This window comes from Furipterus horrens, unplaced genomic scaffold (assembly GCF_987537825.1).
Source record: "Furipterus horrens unplaced genomic scaffold, mFurHor1.1.pri manual_scaffold_3, whole genome shotgun sequence".
Classification (NCBI taxonomy): domain Eukaryota; kingdom Metazoa; phylum Chordata; class Mammalia; order Chiroptera; family Furipteridae; genus Furipterus; species Furipterus horrens.
In genome coordinates this window covers 103,511,124-103,535,932 of record NW_028327173.1, presented here as the reverse complement: position 1 = coordinate 103,535,932, position 24,809 = coordinate 103,511,124, and the positions used below count along the sequence as shown (strand labels likewise).

The following is a 24,809-nucleotide window of genomic DNA, read 5'->3' as shown; positions in this document are numbered from 1 at the left end:
GTAGTCATTGTGAAGCAAATAAGTTACATTTTTACTTTTTTATTATTTTTTCAGTTACATTTTTAGATCTCTTGCTGACTCAAAGTGCTTAGCACACTGTTAGCCAGTTTGCTCTTTCATTGCTTCCATGGTTTGTTGATCAAGTAGATGGATTATTAATTCCAGTAATTATTGCATACCTGCTAAGGGGTGGGCTCTGCCCTGACGTGGGTACAATCACGAACAAAACAAAGTTTCTACCCTCCCAGGCGTTACATTTTTGGCATATGAAGTAAGGCTAAAAGACAGTCGAGAGAGAATTTGCCCCAGCCCTCCTGGATATTATGTGAGTGTGGGCAGAATATTTTGGATCTAATGATGTTTCTAGCAGGAGAATGAACATGATTTGCTTTCACTGAACCTAATACAAATTAAGGACTGTAAAGAATGTTGTAAGGAAAATAAACAAATAGAGCCGGACAGTACTACATCATTATCACCTTCATTGCTGACACTGTTACAGGACCTGTGACCTGTAATAAAGCATGCCAGTCATATCCTTAATCATGATAAAAACCAGTATTGGCTCACAAGTTACAGGATTAGCTGGGGATCAAATACAAGGAGTTCTAACTAAACTCCAGCTTTTCCCTGTTACCTCTTACATCCATTCATTGAACACATTATTGAACTCTTAGTATGTGTCAAGTGTGAGACTAAGTCATTCGTAGCTCTTCATTGCACCAACTCATAGATTCTTGCGGGAAGGCAGCTATAGTGCACATCTGACAAGCATGCCCTGGGCATCGTGATGCTTCTCAGAGTGTGCCAGCAGTGTCAGCCTCACCAGGAGCTAATTAGAAACAGAATTTCTGGGGGTGTTACATGCTCTCTAAGAGATTCTTCTGCTCACCAAAGTTGAAAAGCACAGTGTTAGTGTTGTTGAAGCCAGCAGCAGACACCCAGGGTACATGGCTGCTTCTCTCTTAAGACACCTACCAAGCAGCCCTGTATTCCTGCAGTAGTGATTATGGGCACAGTCCCCCACCCCCAGGAGGGCTGCTCTGCAAAGGGTGGATCACCACTTTTTGGAATGTTTCCTAGAGGTTCCAAAATGCCTCAGTAAATCAAGACTGTCATGCCAACTGACTGCTTTGCTGCTGGAGCTCTTAATGTGAAGGGCAGTAGCCACCTTGGCAAGCCTCAGGCTGACGTATGTGGGGACAGTAGGAGTGACCCTGGCAGGGAAGCAGGGGAGGCCTGGACATTGTTTCTCCCGTCTCCTGTCCCTCTGTTCTCTGCCCTGGGCTCCAAGCTCAAAAGCATCAATGATGGCATTCCTGAGTAGGGCACACACCCCCTCTGTTATCCCAAAGAATAAAGAAATGTCCCAGACAGCACTGAGCAGTGTCCACCAGCCTGATGGCAACGAAGATGAGAGGGCTGTGTCCAAACTGCAGCACAGGCACAGTGACGTCAGAGTCTACAAGGAGTTCTGTGACTTTTATGCGAAATTGTGAGTGTCTCCTTTCCTAGAGTTCCCCTCTCCCAGATCTAGCCTTTCTCGGCTTTCAATTTGATAGCCATTGGCGGTGTTATTTCCTGGACTTTTAGCAAGGGCTTTCCAGGTGGTGCGGCAGGTTCCAGCGGCAGATCAGTTGCCTGGTCATGTAAACTTGTGCTGGATGAAGTGCAAATGTGAAGGGAAGTGCTACCTTTAAAGTAAGTGTAGTAGCATCTGTCTTAGCAGGTTCCTGATAATAGTACATTTTCACTGTATAGTCCAAGAGGGAGGTTTAGAATTTTCATTATTAGGATTATAATAAATTTTCATAATCTAAAACTGCCCACAGGTAAGGGGCAGATTGGGAGAAACCAAAAAATGAATTATAGACTGCTGATAAAAATACAGGTTTTTGTGATGTTCAAAAATTAGGAGTTTGAAGTACACTAACTGGGTTTCTTAAAAATATCTCTAGGGCATTGAATGACTACAAAAGGGTGTTATATAACTAGCAAATAATATATGTATAATGTAGTTAGTCCTCAAAGTTCATCTTATTCATATTATTACTGGGCTTTAGCAAAATTTCTTTTAAAAAAGCAGTGCAGAATATTATTTAGACCAACTCATGTAAGATTGTTGACCTTATATAACATTGTAAGCTTGGACTTATTGCTAATCCCCGATTTTTCACTTGAGAGTTAAGGAGAATTTAACTGACCTATTTCCATGAACTCATTTCGTGTGGTATTGCAACAGATGTCATTCATTTTCACAGCTCATAAAGAGCTTTTAAGAGTAATTAGTCAGTTATAATCACACTGTAACTGAAATGCTTGTGACCTCTCAAGATGCTTTTTGAATTTATACATTTTTTGCATTTTAATGCCAGAAAATTTGTTTTTCATAGTTTGATAAATGAGGCACTTAAATAATGGAAAGCTTGATGACGTCAGGTGTTCTGCGGGTGCCTGATTTTTGGAAGTAGATCAGCTAGAACAATTGTGACTGGGCTGTTAAGAAGATTCTACACTAAAGGCATATCCTGCATAAAAATATATCTAGAGATATCCCCCAGTGTACATAATCATTGCCATCAACACTTCTGTTGAAAAATCTAGTGAAATTTCTTTTCTCAGAAATTGATTTATTGTAACTAACCAAATGACAGCTATAACTATCATTCATGACTTTCAAAAAGTAACTTTTTATCGTGTTTATTAAATATAAAAGTCAACTGTAAAAAACCACATAGGTCAGTGTAGTTTCATCCATTTTAACAAATGGCACTGCTTGGGTGGGGATGTTGGTAATGGAGCAGGGGGGCGTATGGAGAATCCCAGTTTCTTCCACTCAATTTTTCTGTGAACCTAAAACTGCTCTGGAAAACAGTCCATTCAGAACAAAACAGAGCGAAACAATAAAAGCAGTGTCAGAGGATCAAAGGTAGTGAAATTACTGATTTTTTTTCCTGAAAGTTTCCTCTTGTGTTCTGTTTCTTTTCTTTTCCTGGTTGTTATGAAAAGGAATACTTCAAAAATACATATTACATTATCTCTAAAAAATAGTTTATTTTGTCTTTGGTAAAAAGAACTATATGCTTCTTTATATAACGTGTCTGCATATTTTATATTTTTGCCTATTTGATAAAAAAAAAGTATAATTTTGATTCATTCGCACCAGATGGCTTTTGTTGTGTCGGTTGTTGTAGTTTTGTATTTTTACTTGACAGTCTAAAGAAAAAGAGGTCAGTGCCCCTGACTAAATAGTCAGATATTGTATGTTTTAAAAATTCTTGTGGCACACTTGTTGGGAATTGCTTATCTTTAGTGTAATGGTCACTGATAAACATTTTTATCTTGGACCCGTTTACACTTCTAAAAATTATTGAATTCCCCAAATAGCTTTTGTTTTGTCTTCTCCAAACCTCCATTTTATCATCTGTGACATCATCTTTATAATGTAAAATTGTGATTTTAAGGTGTATTTTACAATATTAGTGTTTAATATTTGTTTTACCAATTAGATTACAGGGCTAAGGAATTTTGACTGGTTTTAAGAGTTACTTGAGAAGTTTCAACAGGGTCTAACCAAAGGGATAATCTGTGTTTGTGTAATGACATGGCATTCAGTTGACATGAAGTTTAGATTCTGTTCTCAGAAGGGAGAGAAAATTGACTTTGAGATGTTGACTTGTAGACATTTTAATTCGTCGGCGGCGGCAGCCGTCCGTCTCGAGAGACGATGGTGTAGCTTCTTAAGAGTATCTGCACCGCCGAGAATGGCTGTGCAGTCCGACTCGGGAGTGACACGGTATCTGTCTCCTCCCGTGTTGAATCGACATCTTGCGATGACGCTGGAGTGTCCTCTCCAGTGAAGCTGAAGCTACAGAGCCTGGGCAGGGTGATATGGAGGGTCTGCTGTTGCCCATGCAGCAGACCCCCCCTCTCTTCGCAGCTGAAGGATCCAAGGGAAAGACGGAGTCAATACAGCTTGGCTTCAGGTGCGCCGCAGGAGTTGCCGGTGTTGACTACAACGTCAAACCGCCTTAGGGACTCCGGCTCCGGATTTTCTGTCGGGGTTTACTCCCTTAGCCTTTCCCCTGAAGAGGTATGCCGCAAGGCAGCGGAGGTTTTTTGGAATCAGAGTTTTCCTTCTCTGATGTGCCCTGACTGGAAGATCGAACCAGCGACACTTAGCTCGCAGGCCGACGCTCAATCCACTAAGCCAAACCAGCCAGGGACATTTTAATTAAGCCACTAATAAAGCTGTAAACTCAGGCTCCATGGGGACAGCTTTTGACTTTCATCTGTATTCATAGGTATTCACTTGTGGTATATTTATCAAGAGCAATGTCAAAATGGTAAAGAAAAACAGGTTCCAAGCAGGAGGAGCTTTCAGGACCAACATGCTAGGGCAGAGATGAGAAAAATTTGAGTTGAGTACTTAAGACACAAGGGAAAAATTGGGCTTTATAGATAAAATATGATTTTTGTAAACAGAATGTGCTCTTTAGTTCATTCTGTTTTTTTGGTCTTAAGTCTAAGAAGTGGTCAATCTGTGACTTCCCTTCCTTTGTTTGTTACAGTAACATGGCCAATGCCCTTGCCAATGCCACCTGTGAGCGCTGCAAGGGGGGGTTTGCACCCGCTGAGAAGATCGTAAACAGTAATGGTGAGCTGTACCATGAGCAGTGTTTTGTGTGTGCTCAGTGCTTCCAGCAGTTTCCAGAAGGACTTTTTTATGAGGTGAGTCAACTTGAAGAAAAGCATAAAGATACCATTCTTTTTTCCCTTTCTTCCAGTCCCCTTCTTTTTGGAGGCACCTTCCTTTTAAATTTTAATGTCAAAGATTGTATTTAAGAGCTAGATACGGTGCCAGATGTTTGGTACCTGTCAGGTAATGATGGCTTATACATGGAATGCCCTGACAGACTCCACCATTTATATTCTTCATTTCACCCTCCTATTTCAGAACCCGTGGCACCTGTGACTCAACCTATCAAACCTGAGCACTTCAGCTCAGCAGACAGAATTCTTTTGGAAGCTTCAGCCGCAGTTTTTCTGACTTTTCCACTTAGGTTTCCCTCCATTTGCTTGCCCCTACACATACTTTCCTGATTTCTTTCCTTATGTCTTCCTTCTCAGAGCACCACTGGATATCTCCTCTGAAGGAGGCTGTCTGTTAACCTAAACCAAGACTTTCAGGCAACCAGTGGGACCTTCCATGCATTTATTTGCTAAAGATCTTGTTTGGAAATCAGTATTTTGGGCGGATACCTTGTCCATATTTAGCTCTTCTGTGTGTCTTACATTCTTTTCCAAATATTTGTTTTTCTTGATCCTCTGGTGTTACCATGTGCTCTTTACATCCTTTGTATTTATTCTTACTATGACTGAAACTCCCTTCTCACAGTAAATGTCTACTTTTGGGACTGGTCTAGGGAGGCTGACCTCAGGCTCTTAATGGAGATAAGAGTGGTGTGTGTGTGTGAGAGAGAGAGATCAGTTTAGTAATTTACTTTTACCAACTTACTCCTTACATATTTGTATATATATGTTATCCATATGTGTATCTCTATATGATAATATATGTACATAGAATTATGTTATATCCAGAAATGACTGCTTTTTGATTTCTTCTTTTGCTTAACAGGTTTTTAACTTTCATAGTTTTACCAGCCATTCCTGAGGAAGGAAAGGTAGTAGTTAATGTTATTAGTAAATTGCGATTCAGACAGCATTTTCCCATAGAAACAATGCCTTGTGAAAGTAGGGTTCCCAGGTCAGCCTGCAAAAAGCTTTTTTACCTGTCATGTTTACATGAAATACGGAACTACCGTGTATATAGTAACTTCACTCTGCGAAACAGTTTTGAGAGTTTTGATTAGAGAACTCTGTTGTATTCACTGGGACACATTTTGAGCTCCTGCTATGGCCCAGAAGCATACATTCACTGCAACAAAAATGCTAGCAATAGGAACAGGAATTTTTTTTTCTTTTTCACTTCTTCTGAACTCCTTTCCTGCGCAGTCTCTTTTCTGTCAAGGGGGATGGCTTTTGGATGGAAATAGCAAGTGAGAGTTGGAGTGGACTTGAACAGAAAAGGCAGTGTCCAACAGCAGGAGGGAACTGGGGTGGGGGATGACTGTTAAGAGACCCCACCCTGAGGTTGTGGGTGGGGTTGCTATTGATAATGAAGGGCGTGGCAACTACATGCAAGAAGAGAAGGTAATTCTTAGCGCTGAGGCATGAGAAGAGAAAAGCAGTGTATATAAAGACCTAAGGACCTGCTTCTGTAGTGTTGACAGAACAGTCTCTGATCTCTGAGTAAGCACAGGGGAAGCAGGCCAGGACTAGCAAGGAAGGAGGTAAGACTCCCAAAGCACATTTAAGGGAACCCTAGGAATCTGCACCCAGAGGAAACATTGTCTTCGTACTTTGTAATCCCTCCTTATCCCTACCTTTGTGTTTCCATGAGGCCGAGAGAGGTTGAAATGTCCTTGATAACAGCAGATTTGTGACATGAATGGAATTAGAATCTAGTTTGGTCTCCTAATACTCGATATGGTATCCTTTTTCTTATATATTCTATTCAAATGTAAGGTATTTTTATTGAAATGGATTATCATGGCAAAAGGCTTTAAAAGAGATTCCAGAGCAACAGTACAGAAGAACTCAACAGAGAAAGGCAGACTGTTTTTTCAAGCATTTTTCTTATCATAGTCTGCTAATCCCTCTCTATAACTTCCTTTTTCCTATATTATCCATTTGTGTGCCATTTTGGAATTAATAATATTGTTAAACACAATCACCTCCTAAGCTCTCCTGGGTCCTATATTTGGGTCCTGTCAGATGCCAAGCTACTTGTGCTTAGTCACAGGGGAGGCTTGGTAAGAGTCTTTAGTAGAACAAAATAAAGCATGACTCATACTTGTCATCCTGTCCGCCCCTCACTCTTCTTGACTTCAGTATTATAAATAGTCTCCCTGGGCTTCTTTGAGAGTGTTCCAGAAGATATTATCAACACCCACAACTAGTCTGTTAATGGGATGTTGACCAGCTTAAGCTCCCTGGAGTCTTGAGGAAGATTGCTATTTTAGCTATATTTAGAACTAAAACCCTTTGTTCAGGCCAGAGTAGACCTTTCCTTTTGGTTGAATGAAAAAAAGCTATCCAAGACTTCTGAGGAATAATCTGCATTTCCAGTTATATTCAGCAATAAATTGTTTTCCAGAAAGGAAGCTCAAAAACTTATTTGTCTTGCTTTCCATTTGAGACTACTGTGTGCTGCAATCTTGGTGGTAATAGTAATTGCATTACTTGCACTCTATACCTTGCTGTGGCTTTTGTCTAATCATTAAAACACCATCTTTCCTTCATTCTCACAGCCCTTACCTTTTCTCTAAAGGCTAAGGATGAAGATTTACAGGTGGGTTCTCTGTACTCAAGATCCCTGAAAGTGGGATTCACTTTTTGTTGTGGAACTTCCTGGTATTTTGGATCACATAGCCAGGACATTCTTCACTTTGACTACAAAGGCAAGTTTAATGTGAGATTTGTTTCTTACCAGTCTCTGGGATGTGTGTCTCGAGATAAGCTGATCCAGCTCAAATATTTATGGCTCTGCAACTCTGCTTACAGTAATTTAACACCAATCTGGATTATTACCCGCAGTGGCTCCCTACTCAAGATGAATTTGAATCCCACTAGATTATGTGATTTAAAAGCAAACTTAACTTCTGGTCAAGATAGCATCATAGGTAAACACAGTACTAACCTCCTCCCACAACCACATCAAAACTACAACTAAACTTCAGAACAGCCATCATTCAGAACTGCCTGGAATCAAGCTGAACGGAATTCCTACACCTATGGAATTAAAGAAGAAGCCACGTTGAATTGGATAGGAGGAAAGAAGATGAGGAACAGACTTGTCTCACACCCACGTGTGGTGGATAAAAATCAGAAGCAGTATCTTAGCTTACTCAAAGTAATTCTTATTATGATATCATTAATGGTGTTTTCAACCTAATTTCATCTGTTTCATTTCAGTTATATTCTCTAAGTCCACACAGCAGTTCTTTTATACTTTTAGTATGGAGTTCATTTACACATTTCATTAGCTATTTATTTATATGTTTATCTTCTTTGCATCTGATTATGAATGCCAAGGATGCAAAGTCTGTTCTGATTCTACATTTCTATCACTTGTTTAACAGTATTTGATGACTGGTAGCTACACAGTAGGTGGAAGCTACACTCACCTTCTCGCAGTGACAAACCATATTTACAACTAAATTACAGATCAATCAGTCTGAATAACCAACTGAAGACTAGCTAAACAGAAATAATATAACCGAAGATTTACAGAAGAAGCCACATAAAGACTGGTAAGAAGGACAGAGATGCAGAAAGTGCTGGCCTTGCACTCACGGGTGGCGGTTGAGAATCTAGAGGGATATATCTCAGCTGCAGAGGATCACCCTGAGAAACAAGGAGTTCTGGGATCCCCAACCCGGAGCACCAGAGCTAGGAAGAGGAGCCTGCATAATATCTGGCAGTGAAAATCAGTGGTGATTATGGCCACCAGGTGGAGACAGGTGTCTGCTAGAAATCCATGCACTCTCAAATGGCTAGTACACAAAATTTTGTTCTCAGCTACTCACCCAGAGCTCAGGAGGAGGGATGGTGATGCAGAGTAAACTGGAGTCATACAGAGAAGATCTGGGTTGCATGGCCCCAAGGAGATATCTAGAGAGTCAGCTGCCAAGGTCTCTGTGCTAAGTCCCTATCCTACACCACCCATAGGCACCATCTTCCCTGGGTTGAGCATTCCTGTCATTACAGCACCAGCCTGGGGAGAGCACTAACTCACTACTCCTGGCTCCCTGTGGCCCCACCTTGTCAAGCTTGTTTCCTACAGAAAAGCCTGCTGGTTATACCCAGCCTGAACCTGTGGTGCACTTTTTCTTAGAAAGCTCTTGTCAGAGCCTCGGACAGACACTGAGTTCTGTGGCTCCAGAGCAAGCACCATTCTTCCCTCCCACTGGCACCTATCCCACAACAGGAAACCCACTGGCCCCATCCTTCCAACTCCCAGTGGTCCTGCCCATTGACGTCAATAGATAGATATTCCTGCAAAAAAAGTCTGCTTCCTGCACCCAGTTGGGAACTGCAATGCATTCTTCTTGGTGAGTGCTGGTCAGAGACTGGATAGACACTGAATGGTGTATGAAATAAGGGTCACTTTCTCCCCACTGAGTATCTATCTGGTGCCATATGCAAATGGAACCCACTAGTCCTGTCCTGCCCCTGGTTGCTGTGCCCTGTTAAGCTTGTGCCTTGTGGAAGAGACTGCATATAGGCTGTGGCCAGCCTAGGCCCAATCTATAGACTCTTTTTCAGAAGGCTTTCAAGGAAATCAAAGCAGCTTCAGGGAGTGGTAGAGTAACCATCAAGTAGAGGTGGAGATCCTTGGGCTTTTACTGATCTTCCACCAGGCCCAGAGCTAGTAGAAGCCAACTTTGTACACAGCTTGGTCCCTCCCATGCACACTTAGGCTCAGCAAAGGGAGCCGCAAACTGCAGATAGCTTGGTAGCTTCAGATAAGTATCCCAAGGCCAGCAGCAGGGAGCCTCTCACATTGACCTACACTGGGGTCCTGCCCAGGTGGATGCAGAACCAACATATCAAGTGATGGGCTTCAGGTCATAACTGAGCCCTACCCAATTAGTCATACAAGTAGCATACCCAAGGGAAATCCTGGCAGGCACTAGACCACACTGGGGCCAACTCCACTTCAGGTGGCAGCTCACCACAATGGCTCATACACTATGGTCAGGGTCTATCCTCATAGTCAGCCAGCCTGAGGGTTAACCCCACCCATGAATGGGCTAACAGCCTTCCAAATTCAGCTATAACAGCAGAGTGCACATAGCCCACACAAGAGACATTCCTAGAACACCTGGCTCAGGAGAATCAGGAAAATTGCACCACTAAGCTCCACAAGATACCTAATGCATAAGACCACCATACCAAGATTGTCGTCGGCAGCCGTCCGTCTCGAGAGACGATGATGTAGCTTCTTAAGAGTCTATCTGCACCGCCAAGAATGGTTGTGCAGTCCGACTCGCGAGTGACATGGTATCTGTCTCCTCCCGTGTTGAATCGACATCTTGCGATGACGCTGGAGTGTCCTCTCCAGTGAAGCTGAAGCTACAGAGCCTGGGCAGGGTGATATGGAGGGTCTGCTGTTGCCCATGCAGCAGACCCCCCCTCTCTTCGCAGCTGAAGGATCCAAGGGAAAGACGGAGTCAATACAGCTTGGTTTCAGGTGCGCCGCAGGAGTTGCCGGTGTTGACTACAACGTCAAACCGCCTTAGGGACTCCGGCTCCGGATTTTCTGTCGGGGTTTACTCCCTTAGCCTTTCCCCTGAAGAGGTATGCCGCAAGGCAGCGGAGGTTTTTTGGAGTCAGAGTTTTCCTTCTCTGATGTGCCCTGACTGGAAGATCGAACCAGCGACACTTAGCTCGCAGGCCGACGCTCAATCCACTGAGCCAAACCAGCCAGGGAAACCAAGATTGTAGACATAGCATATCTACGTAATATGCAGATACAGTCACATAACAGCAGACAAAATGGGGAGACAAAGAAATGTGCCCCAAGTGAAAGAGGAGAAGTCCCCAGAAAAAGAACTAAATGAAATGTAGGCGACAAAGCTACCAAATGCAGAGTTTAAAACAATGGTTATAAGGATGCTCAAGGAACTTATGGGAAGAATGGATGAACTTAGAACTTAAATAAAGAGATAATTAGCATTAAAAAGAACACAGAAACCATAAAAAGAACCAGTCAGGAATGAAGAATACAATATCAGGAATGAAGAATACAATATCAAGAATGAAGAATACAGTATCGGAAATGAATCCTGGAAGGAATCAACAGCAAGTTAGATGAAACAGAAGATTAAATTAGCGATTTAGAGGATAAGATAACAGAAAACACGCAAGCAGAACAACAAAAAGAAAAAAGAATTTTAAAAAATGAGGAAAGTCTAAGGGACATCTGGGACAACATCAAGCATAACAGCATATGCATCATAGGGGTACCAAAAAGAAGAGAGAGAGCAAAGAATTGAGAACCTCTTTAAATAAATAATGACTTTACTGATCTGATGAAGGAAAATGACACACAAGTCCAGGAACTGGAGATAGTTAAAACAAGGTAAACTCATAGAGGCTCACAACTAAGACACATAATAATTAAAATGGCAAAAATTAAAGACAGAATCTTAAAAGCAGCAAGAGAAAGACAGTTACCTACAAGGGAGCTCCCATAAGGCTATTGGCTGATTTCTCAACAGAAACATTTTAGGGCAGAAGGGATTGGTGTGAAATATTCAAAGTGATGAAAAGCAAGGATCTTCAACTAAGACTACTCTACCCAGCAAGGTATCATTTACAATTGAAAATGAAACAAAACAGTATTTCAAGAGATGTTAAAGTATCCCCTATAAAAAGAAGGGGGATAAAGAGGAACATAGTTATAATGAATAAAATGACAATAAATACATACCACCAGTAATTATTTTAAATGTAAATAAATGCTCCAAAGAAAAGAGAAAGGATAGCTGAATGATTAGAAAACAAGACCCATATATATGCTGTCTGCAAGAGACCCACGTCAGAATGAAAGACACACACAGACGGAAAGTAAAGGGATGGAAAAAGATATTTCATAAAAATTGAAACAAAAAAAAATTCTAGGGTAGCACTACTTATGACAGACAAAGTTGCTTTAAAGTCTATAACAAGACAAAGAAGGGCCTTAAGAGCACCTAATCTTGACAGGCTTTAAGGAAGAGATGTACAGTAATACAGTCCTACTAGGGGATTTTAACACCTCATTTACATCAATAGATAGATCTTCCAGACCAAAAAAAAAAAAATCAACAAGGAAGCAGTGATCTTAAATGACATCACTAGACCAGATGGATTTAATTGCCGCGTTCAGAGCATTTCACCCCAAAGCAGCAGAATTTACGTTCTTTTCAAGTGCATGTGCAACATTCTGTAGGATATCTTAGGACACAAAAGAAGTCTCTGTAAAGTCAAGAAGATTGAAATTATATCAGGCATCTTCTTCAATCAAAACAGTATGAAACTAGAAATCAATTACAAGAAGAAAACTGAGAAATGCACAAACACATGAAAGTTAAATAACATGTTAATAATCAACGAAGGTTAGCAGTGAGATCTAGGAAGAAATCAAAAGTTGCCTCAAGACAAATTAAAATGAAAACACAACACAAAATTGATGGCACACAGCAAAAGCAGTCCTTAGAGGGAGATTCATAACAATACAGGTCTAGCTTCTAGCTCAAGAAGCAAGAAAAATATGAAATAAATAATTAACCTTACACCAAAAGGAACTAGAAAAAGAACAACAAACAAAGCCCTGGGTGAGTAGAAGGAAGGCGACTATTAATAAAGACCAAAGAGGAAATAAATGAAATAGAGTCTTAAAAACAATACAAAAGATCAATGAAACCAAGAGCTGTTTCTTCCAAAAGATAAACAAGATAAACCTTTTAACTAAAGTCATCAAGAAAGACAGAGGGGGTGTCCACATAAATAAAATGAGAAATGAAAGAGGAGAAGTAACAACTGGTGCCACAGAAATACAAATGATTATAAGAAAATATTATTAAAAACTATATGCCAACAAATTGGACAGTCTGAAAAAAATGGATAAATTCCTGTAAATGTGCTATTTTTCCAAACTGTAATATGAACCAGAAAATTGAACAGACGAATTACAACTAATGAAATTGAAGCAGTAGTCAAAAAGCTCCCAGCAAACAAAAGTTCTGAATCAGATGGTTTCACAGGTGAATTTTACCAAACATTCAAAAAAGAATTAACAGTTATCCCCTTCAAGGTCTTCCAAAAAAACTGAAGAGGAGAGATGCCCAAGCTCATTTTACAGGCCAACATTATTCTAATTCCAAAACCAGATAAGGATACTACAAAAAAAAAAATTATAGGCAAATATTCATGATAAATCTGGATGCAAAACCTTCAGCAAAATATTAGCCAAATGCAGCAATACATTAAATGATCATACACCATGATCAAGTGGGATTTATTCCTGAGATGCAAGGTTGATACAGTATCCACAAATCAATAAATGTGATACATCAAATAAACAAAATGAAGGATAGAAATAATACGATTATATCAATAGATGCAGGAAAAGCATTTGACAAAATCCAACACTCATTTATGATAAAAACTCTCAGCAAAGTGGGAATAGAGGGGACATACCAAAACATAATAAAGACCACATAGCATCATACTCAGTGGGAAAAACTAAAAGTGTTTCCCTTAAGATCAGGAACAAAATAGGGATGTCCACTTTCACCACTCTTATTAAACATAGTAATAGAAGTCCTAGACACGGCATACAAACAAGAAGAAATAAAAGATACCCAAATTTGAAAGGAAGTAGCAAAACTCATTATTTGCAAATGACATGGTTCTGTATGTAGGGTACCCTAAAGGTTCCACAAAAAAATTACTGGAAGTGATAAATGAATGCAGTAACATAGCAGGACACAAAACAAATATTCAGAAGTTATCCCATTTTTATACACCAATTATGAGCTATCAGAAAGGGAAACTAAGGAAACAATCTCATTTACAATAGCATCAAAATAATGAAGTGCGTCAGCATAAATTTTACCACGGAAGTAAAAGACCTATATTTGGAAAATTATAAGATACTGAAGGAAGAGATTGAAAAGATACGAATAAATGGAAGCATATACTGTTCTCATGGAGTGGAATTAACATTATTAATATGTCCATACTAGAATCAATCTGTAGATTCAATGCAATTCCTATCAAAATGCCACTGGCATTTTTCATAGAATTAGAATAAATAGTTCAAACATTTATATGGAACCACAAAAGACCCCAAGGAACCTCCACAATCTTAAGAAAGAAGAAAGAAGTTGGAGGTATCACACTGCCTGAGATTAGACTATACTACAAGGCTATAGTAATCAATACAGCATGGTACTCACATAAAAACACATATAGATCAGTGGAACAGAGTAGACTGCCCAGACATGAACCATGGACTATTTGGTCGATTAAATATTTATCAAAGGAGACAAGAACATACAATGGGGTAAAGACGGTCTGTTCAGTAAATGGTGTTGGCAAAATTGTACACATACATGCAGACATATGAAATGACCACCTTTTCAACCACCTTCTTAGACCATATACAAGAATAAACTCAGGAAATCCAGGTAGGTACCTCAGTTGGTTAGTGTCATCTCGATACGCCAAAGTTGTGGGTTTGATCCTCAATCAGGGTACATACAGGAATCAGCCAGTGAATATATAAATAAGTGGAACAACAAATTCATTCCTTCTCATTCTCTCTCTCTCTCTCTCTCTCTCTCTCTCTCTCCCCCTCCCCCCCTCCACTTCCGTGTCCCCCTTTCCCTCCCCTGCATCTCTCCTATCCTCTCTCTTTGATCAATAAATAAAAATTTAAAAAATAAACTGGGTTAAAAGACTGGATTTAGTACTTGAAACTGTAGTTCTCCTAGAAGAAAACAGGTAGTAAAATTTCAGACATTTCTCTTAGCATATTTTTTCTATTATATCTCCTCGGGCTAGGGAAACTAAAGACAAACAAATGGGACTATACGAAACCAAAAAGCCTTTGCAGAGCAAAGTAAACCATTTACAAAACAAAGACAACATACTGAATAAAAGAAGAATGATATATCTGATAAGGGGTTATATCCAGAATTTATAAAGAACTCATACAACTTAACACCAGAAAAACAACCCAACTAAAAAGTGGGTAGAGATGTCCAATAAACATGGGAAGTTGCTTAACATCACTAATTATCAGAGAAATGCAAATCAAAACCACAATTACATACCACTTCACACCTGTCAGAATGGCTATCACCAGTAAATCAACAAACAAGTATTGGTGAGGATGTGAAGAAAAGGGAACCCTTGTGCACTGTTGATGGGAATGTAGATTGTGGAACCACCATGGAAAATAGTATGAAGGTTCCTCAGAAAGTTAAAAATGGAATTACCCAGCCATTTCACTTCTGGGGAACATACCCTAAGAAATATGAAACACTAATTTAAAAGAATGTATGCACTCCTCTGTTCATTGCAGCATTATTTAAAAATACTTAAAATAGCCAGGATATGGAAGCAACCTAGATGCTCATCAATAGACAGTGGATAACAAAGCAGTGGTACATATACACATCAGAATATTGCTCAGCCATAAAAAATGAAGTCTTTTGTGACAGCATGGATGGACCTAGAGCATATTATCTAAGTGAAATAAGTCAGAGAAAGAAAATTACCATATGATATCACTTATGTGTGGAATCTAAAGAACAAAAACACACAAAATAAATACAGAGAAGAGACTAACAGTTGTCAGAGGGGAGGGGTGTTGGAGAGTTAGGTTAAAAAGATGAAGGGATTAGCAGTATTGGTGGTTAGGGAACAGTCACAGAGATGTAGATTGCAGCTTAGGGAATAAAAATAATGTGGTAACTATGTATGGAGACAGGTGGGTACTTGAGGCATTGGGGGACCATTCCGTAAAGTACATGATTTTCCAACTACGTTGCTGTGCCTCTGAAGCTAACACAGAGTAATATTGAATGTAAACTGTAAATGAAAAAATTTAAATGAATTTTAAAAAGATAAAGTGCTAATATATCAACTAGGACTACATCAGACAATTTTTTTTTATCCTCACCCAAGGATATGCTTATTGATTTTAGAAATGAAGGAAGGAAGCGGGGAGGGTGGGGGGACATAAAATGTGAGAGAGATGCATCAATCAGTTGCCTGTCATACACTCCCTGACTGGGGACTGCTTGTATGCACCCCAACCCAGGACTTAACCAGCAACCTAATCATGTGACCTTACAGGGAATCGAACCTGAAACCTTTCTGTTTACAGGACAACGCTTTAACCAAGTGAGCCATACCAGCCAGGACCAGACAGTTTTTAATGTAAACATTTGCAGGCTATACGTCACAATCTTGGTGGAATGTATTTAACTGCTTGTTTATCTCGCACATTTTTTGAGCTTTATATGCAGAGCATGAATGAAAGAAATGCATTCTTAAATGAAAACAGGAGTTCTCACTTGTCGGTGGAACCTGTTTTTAGTACCACATATGGACCGTTGACTTTATATGTTGGTTCAGATCAATGTGGTGTTTTTATTTACAACCTACAGAAAAGTTGAAAATAGTACAATGAATGCCATGTACCTTACACATCTCACACACACATGTACCACACCCATTTTTGGCAAACATTTTGAAAGTAAGTTGCAGACATGTGATGTTGCATGAAGTTACTTAGAGTTTTCTACAAGTTTGGCATTTACCTTCAAATACTTGTGAGGATGGTTAATAATCTGGGTCTTATCTGGGTTTTTTTAAGGGGGGCAATGGGAAAGTCATATTTAAGAGATCACTTTTGGGGACACTGGCATTACCAAAATGTTCTGTTATTGAGTGACATGTTATATCAGGTTGGGGTTTTAATATTTTATAATCACTCTGGTAATGGAGTAACATTTCTTGAATTAAAAATACCCTCCTCATAGTTTATTTAAGTGATTCAAATAAGTTTAAATGCTATTTCCAAGAGCAGACATTAAAAGGAAAAAAAGAGATCTCAATTCTCCTCCCTTTTACTATGCACTGGAGTGATTGGCTCTCTTCTAACAGAGATATAGGAAGGGTAAAGTTGTAACTTTGCAGTGGAGAAACCTGGAAGATAGCATCTTAATCAGGTCATTAAAGTTAATATCATCAGTAAGAATAAGTTATGTTGATATCATGTATTCCCCAACATGGTCTGTATTATTATCTCTGTGGTATTCTTCACCAGAACTATAACTTTGGTGTAATCATGAGACAGACTCATAACAAGCACTCCACAGACTATGTGACCAGTACCTTTCAAAAGTGTCATGCAAGACAGGGCAATGCTGAGGAACTGTCACAGATTGGAGGACTCTAAGGAACCTTGATTGGTCTGACTTTCATGAGATTTTGTGAGTGACATTTATTTATTGACCTGTCCATCCATTCAACAAATATTTATAATATTAATCAACTAGTTAAAATGTACCAGACACCGTGTTATATTTTAGGAGTACAATGATGAGCAAGACAGACTTAGTTTTCAAAAACTTACCTAGTGTATTATGCTAGACTAACCAAGTCTTTGCAAGTCAGATATGAAAAGTTTATAGTATGATATTATGGACTGCTTGGGTCGTCGTCGTCGGCAGCTGTCCGTCTCGAGAGACGATGGCGTAGCTTCTTGAGAGTCTATCTGCACCGCCGAGAATGGCTGTGCAGTCCGACTCGGGAGTGACAATCCCTGCCGCACTTGTTACAGGTGAAGGCAGATGGCTGTTGTTGCTGCTGTTGACGCTGCTTCCGCCTCGATCTTTTCTGGACCGCCTCCTCGTTGCGCGCAGCCTCTGCGCGTGACGTACCTTGCCTGACCGCGAGCCTCCAGGCTAGGCGGTCGTCTGCTTGAACTTCCCATGTGTTGAGATTGATGGAGCATTGTGTCATGTCCTTTTTGCAGATGTCTTTGAACCGCAGTTTTGGGCGCCCTGTCATCCTCTTGCCTTCTGCTAGCTCGCCATAGAGGAGGTCTTTGGGAATACGGCCTGCATCCATTCTTTTGACATGGCCGAGCCACCTGAGGTGTCTCTCACTAAGAACTGCATGCAAACTGCTCATGTTGGCTCGCTTCAGCACCTCGGTGTTGGGGACCTTATCCTGCCAGGCGACATGCAGGACGCGTCGCAGGCACCTCATGTGGAAGCTGTTGAGTTTCCTTTCGTGCCTTGCGTAGGTGGTCCACGTCTCGCTGCCATAGAGGAGAGTGCTGAGTACGCAGGCTTGGTAGATGCGCAGTCTGGTTTTCTCAGTGAGGCTGGAATTGTTCCACACTCGCCGGTTCAGTTTGGCCATAACTGTGGCTGCCCTGGCGATTCTCCGGTTGACCTCCAAGTCAACTGACAGAGAGCTCGAGATGGTGGACCCGAGGTAAGTGAAGTCGTTGACAACCTCCAGGGTGTATCCGTCGATGGTGATGCATGGGGGAGTCCCCGTGCCTTGAGCCGTAACGTTCGTCTTCGTCAGGCTGATGGCTAGTCCGAACTCCTTGCATGCGTGGGAAAGGCAAGTGACTAGCTGCTGGAGTCCCTCTTCGGAGTGTGATGTCAAGGCTGCGTCGTCGGCGAAGAGCATCTCACGGATGAGCACCTCTTTGACTTTGTTCTTGGCTCGTAGACGGGCCAGGTTGTAGAGCTTGCCATCGGATCTGGTGTGAATGAAGACACCCTCGCTGCAGTCCTTAAAGGCGTATTGGAGGAGCATGGAGAAGAAGATTCCGAACAGCGTAGGCGCGAGGACGCAGCCCTGCTTTACTCCGCTGCTGACTGGGAAGGCCTCAGAGGTTGCGCCGTTGTAGGACACCGTGCTGTGCATGTTGTCGTGAAAGGACATGACCACAGCAAGCAGATGTGGTGGACAGCCAATCTTCCGTAGCAAGCTGAAGAGTCCGCTTCGACTGACCAGATCAAACGCCTTCGTGAGGTCGATAAAGGCGAGGTAGAGTGGTTTATGCTGCTCGTGACACTTCTCCTGCAGCTAGCGTAGGGAGAAGATCACGTCCACTGTTGATCGGCCAGCTCTGAAGCCACACTGGGACTCTGGGTAGACACGGGAAGCAAGGGTCTGCAGGCGGGCAAGAGCGACCCAGGCGAATACTTTGCCGACGACACTGAGGAGAGAGATGCCCCGGTAGTTGTTGCAGTCGCTGCGGTCTCCTTTGTTCTTGTACATGGTGATAATGTTGGCGTCTCTCATATCCTGGGGGATGTAACCCTCCTTCCAGCAGAGACAGAGTAGATGGTGGAGCGGCTGTAGCAGGACTGGTTTCCCGCTCTTAGGATTTCTGGAGGGATTCCGTCGCTTCCTGGTGCTTTCCCGCAAGCGAGGCGGTCAATGGCTTTGCCGAGCTCTGCCGCAGTAGGTGGGGTGTCTAGCTCCTCCATGACTGGTAGGTCTGGGATGGCGTTAAGAGCAATGTCTGTTACGGTGTTCCTCGTCGCGTACAGCTCGAGGTAGTGCTCGGTCCACCGCCGCATTTGCTGTTCCTGGTCAGTGATGACCTCACCTGTCTTGGACTTAAGGGGGGCGATCTTGGAGGGGATTGGGCCTGTTTCCTTCTTGATACCCTCATACATCCCTCATGCGTTGCCTATATCGGCGGCTTCCTGGATGCTTCTGCACAGGTTTAGCCAATAGGTGTTGGCACAGTGGCGGGCGGTCTTCTGGACTTTGTTCCTGGCAGCCCGTAGAGCTTGAAGTGTACTGGGAGTGGGCGTGGCCTTGTAAGCCAGTAGGGCCTTCCTCTTAGCCTCGATCACGGGTTCCATTTCTTCCCAGTGAGCCTCGTACCAGTCAGCGTTCTTCCGCTCTTTCTTCCCGTAAGCAATAATGGCGGAGTTGTATATGGCGTCGCGGAGACGTGACCAATTGGATTCGATAATGTCATCTGCCGCCATTCCCTCGCCGAGTGCATCTTCCATCCTGTTGATGAATTGCTGGGTCTTAACTGGGTTGCTGGCACAACTGGTGTTGATGCGTGGGCGACCCTTCATCTTGGAGTGGTGCAACCTCTTCGGCATTATGCGCACCTTGCTTACCACGAGGGTATGTTCCGTGTCGCAGTCTGCACTGTGGTAGCTGCGGGTGAGGAGGGTGCTGCCAATATCCGTTCTTCTGGTGATGACGAGGTCAAGCTGGTGCCAGTGGTGGGAGCGGGGGTGCCTCCATGACACCTGGTGGATCTCTTTGCACTTGAAGAATGTGTTTGTCACGCACAGGCCGTGGTGACACGAAAGCTCAAGCAGTCGCTGACCATTCTCATTGATCTTTCCTCTCCCAAAGTTTCCAAGGCAGGTGGGCCAGGCCATGTGGTCGGCTCCTACTCTTGCGTTGAAGCCTCCAAGGAGATAAAGAGCGTTACTTCTGGGGATCTTGGACAACGCTTCGTCCAGTGCATGGTAGAACTGTTCTTTCTCTTCGGTGGTGGCGCAGAGGGTTGGGGCGTACGCGCTAAGAATGCTGACTGGGCCGAAAGTTGTTGACAATCGGAGGGTAAGTAATCTCTCTGTGCCTCCTGTGGGTGGCTCTATGGAGTTAACAAGCGTGTTCTTCACAGCGAACCCAACACCGTGCTGTCTTGGTTGGTCCGGAGACTTCCCTTGCCAGTAGAAGGTGTAGTTGGTTTCTCTGATAGTTCCGTTGTCGGCCAACCGGGTCTCCTGTAGAGCCGCAATGTCGATGTTTAGTCGTGCCAGTTCCCTGTCGATGACGGCGGTTTTCCTGGCATCATTGATCCACGGAAGGTCTGCAGTAAGTCCGGGACACATGGTCCTGATGTTCCAGCTAGCGAGGCGAAGAGCTGGAGGCTTCTTTCTTGTTTTTTGCTTGGAATTGCCTGGTGCGAGTGTTTTATGGCCCACTTTTCGAGAGGCGCCTCTCTGATCCCCATGCACCCAGTGGGGCAGGCGAGCCATAGCGAGACGGCACCTAATTGGCTGGGGGCTGCCCAGCTTGAGGCGGGCGGTAGCTGTCCAGTGAGGTGCGATGACCTCTCCCACCGTCAGAGGAGACCCCTGGCGCTCGTTTCCTTCGCCAGTCAGATGAGCTTATAACCGGTATCTGTCTCCTCCCGTGTTGAGTCGACATCTGTGATGACGCTAGAGTGTCCTCTCCAGTGAAGCTACAAAGCCTGGGCAGGGTGATATGGAGGGCCAGCTGTTGCCCATGCAGCAGACCCCCCCTCTCTTCGCAGCTGAAGGATCCAAGGGGAAAGACAGAGTCAATACAGCTTGGCTTCAGGTGCGCCGCAGGAGTTGCCAGTGTTGACTACAACGTCAAACCGCCTTAGGGACTCCGGCTCCGGATTTTCTGTTGGGGTTTACTCCCTTAGCCTTTCCCCTGAAGAGGTATGCCGCAAGGCAGCGGAGGTTTTTTGGAATCAGAGTTTTCCTTCTCTGATGTGCCCTGACTGGAAGATCGAACCAGCGACACTTAGCTCGCAGGCCGACGCTCAATCCACTGAGCCAAACCAGCCAGGGTATACTGCTTGGGTAATAGGGAAAAATTAAATATACCTGAACACAGATTGTCCTCCCTCCCCTGAATCCACTGAAAACTAGAATAGATGATGTTTTCAGTGCTTTAGCATAGTGCCTGGCCCTTGGTAAGAGCTTAATAAATGGAAGATACTAGTTTTAGAAAATAATCGCAATGTGGTTTTTACAGAGTACACATTACAGCAGTTCCTAGCACAATGCCTTGCCTTTAGAGGGTGCTCTTGAGTATTCGCTGACTGAGAGAAGCTGTTGATGAAATTGCGGGCAAAAATGTGTCTTAGTAAGTGCATATCTACAAGGAGGATTTTTTAGAACCTCAACATTTTTCTCAGCTTTGTGCAGTGGGGATAGAGGGTGGATTTACTATTGGTATTAATACATGGTCAAAAAGGAACCCAGTAGTGCGAGACTAATGTCATTGTCCCACATCATCTTCATCTATCTTCAAGTAAGCAATTCTGAATTCAAGATTACATTGGGTACTAGCAGAGAAACAAGAGTTATCTTTCAATCGTGATTTTCAAATTCTGATAGAAACTCCAAGATAATTGAAGAATTCTAGGTTAAATTCTCTATTGCTCTGGCAAAGAGCAATAGAGAGGTGGTGGATACAGAGGTAGAAGCTCAGATTATGGGATCTGATGGCTTTGTTCAGCTCCACTCTCTTTGGTGCAAGTTATTTAATCTTTCTGAATTTCAGTTTTCTTAAACAAGAGGATAATCACATGTGTCTCATAGGGTTATGAGTTTGAACCAAGGTAGCTTGTACAATACCCAGTAAGTTATCCCACTCCCTTCCTCCACTTTACAGTGGGTACTGCTTCAGATAAGTACTGATTCTCCACAGTAAAACAGAGTTCCTCATCCTCAGCACTGTTGACATGTTGAGCTGGGTAATTGTCCTGTGTATTATAGGATGTTTAGTAGCATCCCTAGTCTACCCACTAGATCCCCAGTTTTGACAACCAAAAATATCTCCATTCATTGCTAAATATCTCTTGGGAAGCAAAACCACCCTCATTTGAGAGCCACTGCACTAAAATGAGGACATCCCTTCAAATAGGTAGTGAAGTTCACTATGTTAATAACAAGCCAGTTTATAAATGGGTGTATTTCCCAAGTTGTTTAGACAATATCCTACACAAAGCAAAAACTTTTATAGTCCTGTCTCTTAAGAATTTAACTGCAGTCACAGTAAATTCTTATGCCGTGAATTTAATTAGAAAGTAATTCTAGAAAGAATTGACTTAGGAAAGACCCTAATGAGAGCATACATTTCTTATTTAAATTGAATAATTTATCACTCATTTAGCAGAAGGCAAGATATATCTTTTGTGTAGTAATTGGAACTTTTCCCCAACTGAAATTTATTTTTCTTTATTCAAATATTCTACTTCTGCATCTTAATTTTAAGTAAATTTTAAATAGTAATTATTATAATAACTGTTTTAAATTTACTTGTATCAGAAGATGGTGGTCAGGGTAATAATAGAAACGATGTGAACATGTTAAAACAATAACAGGTGTTGCTTTCTACCACTCTCATCACCAAGAGTTGAGGTGCTGCTTCGTAGTTTCATGTGTCTCTCAAAGTTGGGGTTCATCTGGCTTGTGTTGCTTCACATTACTTGATCTTGCCTGGAATGTAGTACTTTATGCATGAATAAGTCCCCTATTGTTAATTTTATAAGATGTGTGAATTATATTAACATTTTTATTTCTGAAATAATTTTCTATTAAACCCTTATTATAGATGTTTTACAAATTTTTCTTGTTCTTTTTCTTTCTTTTGCTTCTCACATGAACCCTGCACATTAAATATTTTTATTCACAGTTTTCATGTGGCCATGAGTCTCAAAGACCTTGCACATAGTTCACTGGTGGGTAAGAAGGCAAATTAAGATTTTATCTCAGGCCTGCTTGTATCCACAGCTTTGTTTTCCTCCATATGATGCCCTGACTCTCTGAAACTGAAACAGTTTCCTAGGAGTGGTATTTTATGTAAATGATGCTGTTTTGGAAATGTTCAAGGCCAGGCAGGTTCAATCGGAATTTGGGCAGATGGAAGAAAATACATGGAGCCATGGGGATGTCTGACATGCCTTTATTCCGTGGGCTGGGGTGATTCATGCAGGCGGAAAGTCCCATCCCCCTATATACTAAGCATAAACAAAGCTGCATGCCAGAGTATGACATCATTGGTTACATAAGTGCAAGTGCTCTGTGCATGCGGGTCTTTTAACTAATATCTCAAGTCATTCATGCCCGGACATCTGGGTGAGGGAGCCTGACTCCATTTTCCCTACAGATGGGTAATGCTCTCCTGTGTTACCACCACTATGCTTTGCTCAGTCTCTCCCTAGAGGTTCATGGAGAACCTGCCCTGTGGTGGCATGCTGTATGGACCGCATTACATCCTAGTTCTAGGAATGAATGCGGTGAGTGATTTGGGTAGGACTTGATGACAGTTTGCGTGCTTCTTGTTCTCATTTTCGGTCTAGGAAAATTGAGCAGTCATATAAATGTATGAGTTATACAGTATTCCCTCACTTATCGCGGGTATTACGTTCCAGACACCACCGCGAAGTAGGAGCCTTACATTTATTCTACACTCCGAAACTCACCTAACTTTAACAACATACATATACAGTACTGCAGAATCCCACGATATAGCGAAAAATTTGTGATAAATAATTAAATATAAGGACTTCCAGCCAGGATGGAGGTGTGGACGGACGCGCTGCATCTCCCTCCACAGCTGGGAGGGAGTGCAACTCCCTTGGGACTGGAGGCAACTGAAGGTTCCAGAGGATCGGGCTGCGTGGAGATCCAGCAGACAAACATGTGAATGGGGGGGTACTCGTCTGGCCGAGTGGGGGGTTGTGGAGCCAGGGCGGAGAGGACACGGTCCGGCGAAAAGCACAATCACACATTTTAAAATCAGGAGGGACACCTGGGGAGCATTCCAAGCTCCTCACTGGACCTAGTGGCTCACAGTCTCAGCACTGGGGAAGGTCAGGCCTCATTGCTTCTGTCTGTGCATACCAGTGGGGGTTGGGCTAGAGACAGAGACTGCCGGTCTCTCAGCAGGGTCTGCTTGTTTGAAGGGCCCCTGCAGTCCTGGGGCACCCGCAGACCCACCCACTCTGGGGGCGATGGCTGGGGCAGCGGCTGGAGGGGTGCCGGTCCAGTGTGGAAGTGGGAGAGGTGCCTGGAAAAGGAGTGAGTGCTGGACAGGCAGCATTGTTCCCTCTCGGACCCCTCCCCCACATATCGCACCACAACGTGGTGAAACAGGTTGCTTTGTACTGACGAATCTCTAAGGCTTTGCCGCTTACAACATAACAGGAGCGAGAACTGTACCTGGGACACGGAGGCAAACAAACACAGGAGCCTGTCAGAATGAGGAGACAGAGAAGTATGGCTCAAAAGGGGGAACAGATCAAGGTTCCAGTGGGAGAACTAAGTGACGAGGAGATAGCCAACCTAACAAATGAGTAGATAGCCAACCTAACACGCAGAATTCAAAACACTGGTAATAAAGATGCTCAC

At 42.6% G+C, this 24,809-nt stretch overlaps 1 protein-coding gene across 7 annotated transcripts in view; it reads left to right on the top strand.

The window, feature by feature from the left end:
- Positions 1-24,809, top strand: part of LIMS1 (LIM zinc finger domain containing 1) — a 130,747-nt gene that overhangs the window by 88,395 nt on the left and 17,543 nt on the right. For 3 of the 7 annotated variants that reach the window (XM_090269937.1, XM_090269936.1, XM_090269935.1), the window contains exons 1-2: positions 1,235-1,495; positions 4,572-4,731. In XM_090269937.1, coding sequence (XP_090126063.1) covers positions 1,308-1,495; positions 4,572-4,731 — 348 coding nt within the window. In that variant the 5' untranslated portion in view covers positions 1,235-1,307. Of the gene's footprint in view, positions 1-1,234; positions 1,496-4,571; positions 4,732-24,809 lie in introns of those variants that run through there. The other 4 variants (XM_090269940.1, XM_090269941.1, XM_090269939.1 and 1 more) reach the window with 2 other exon arrangements.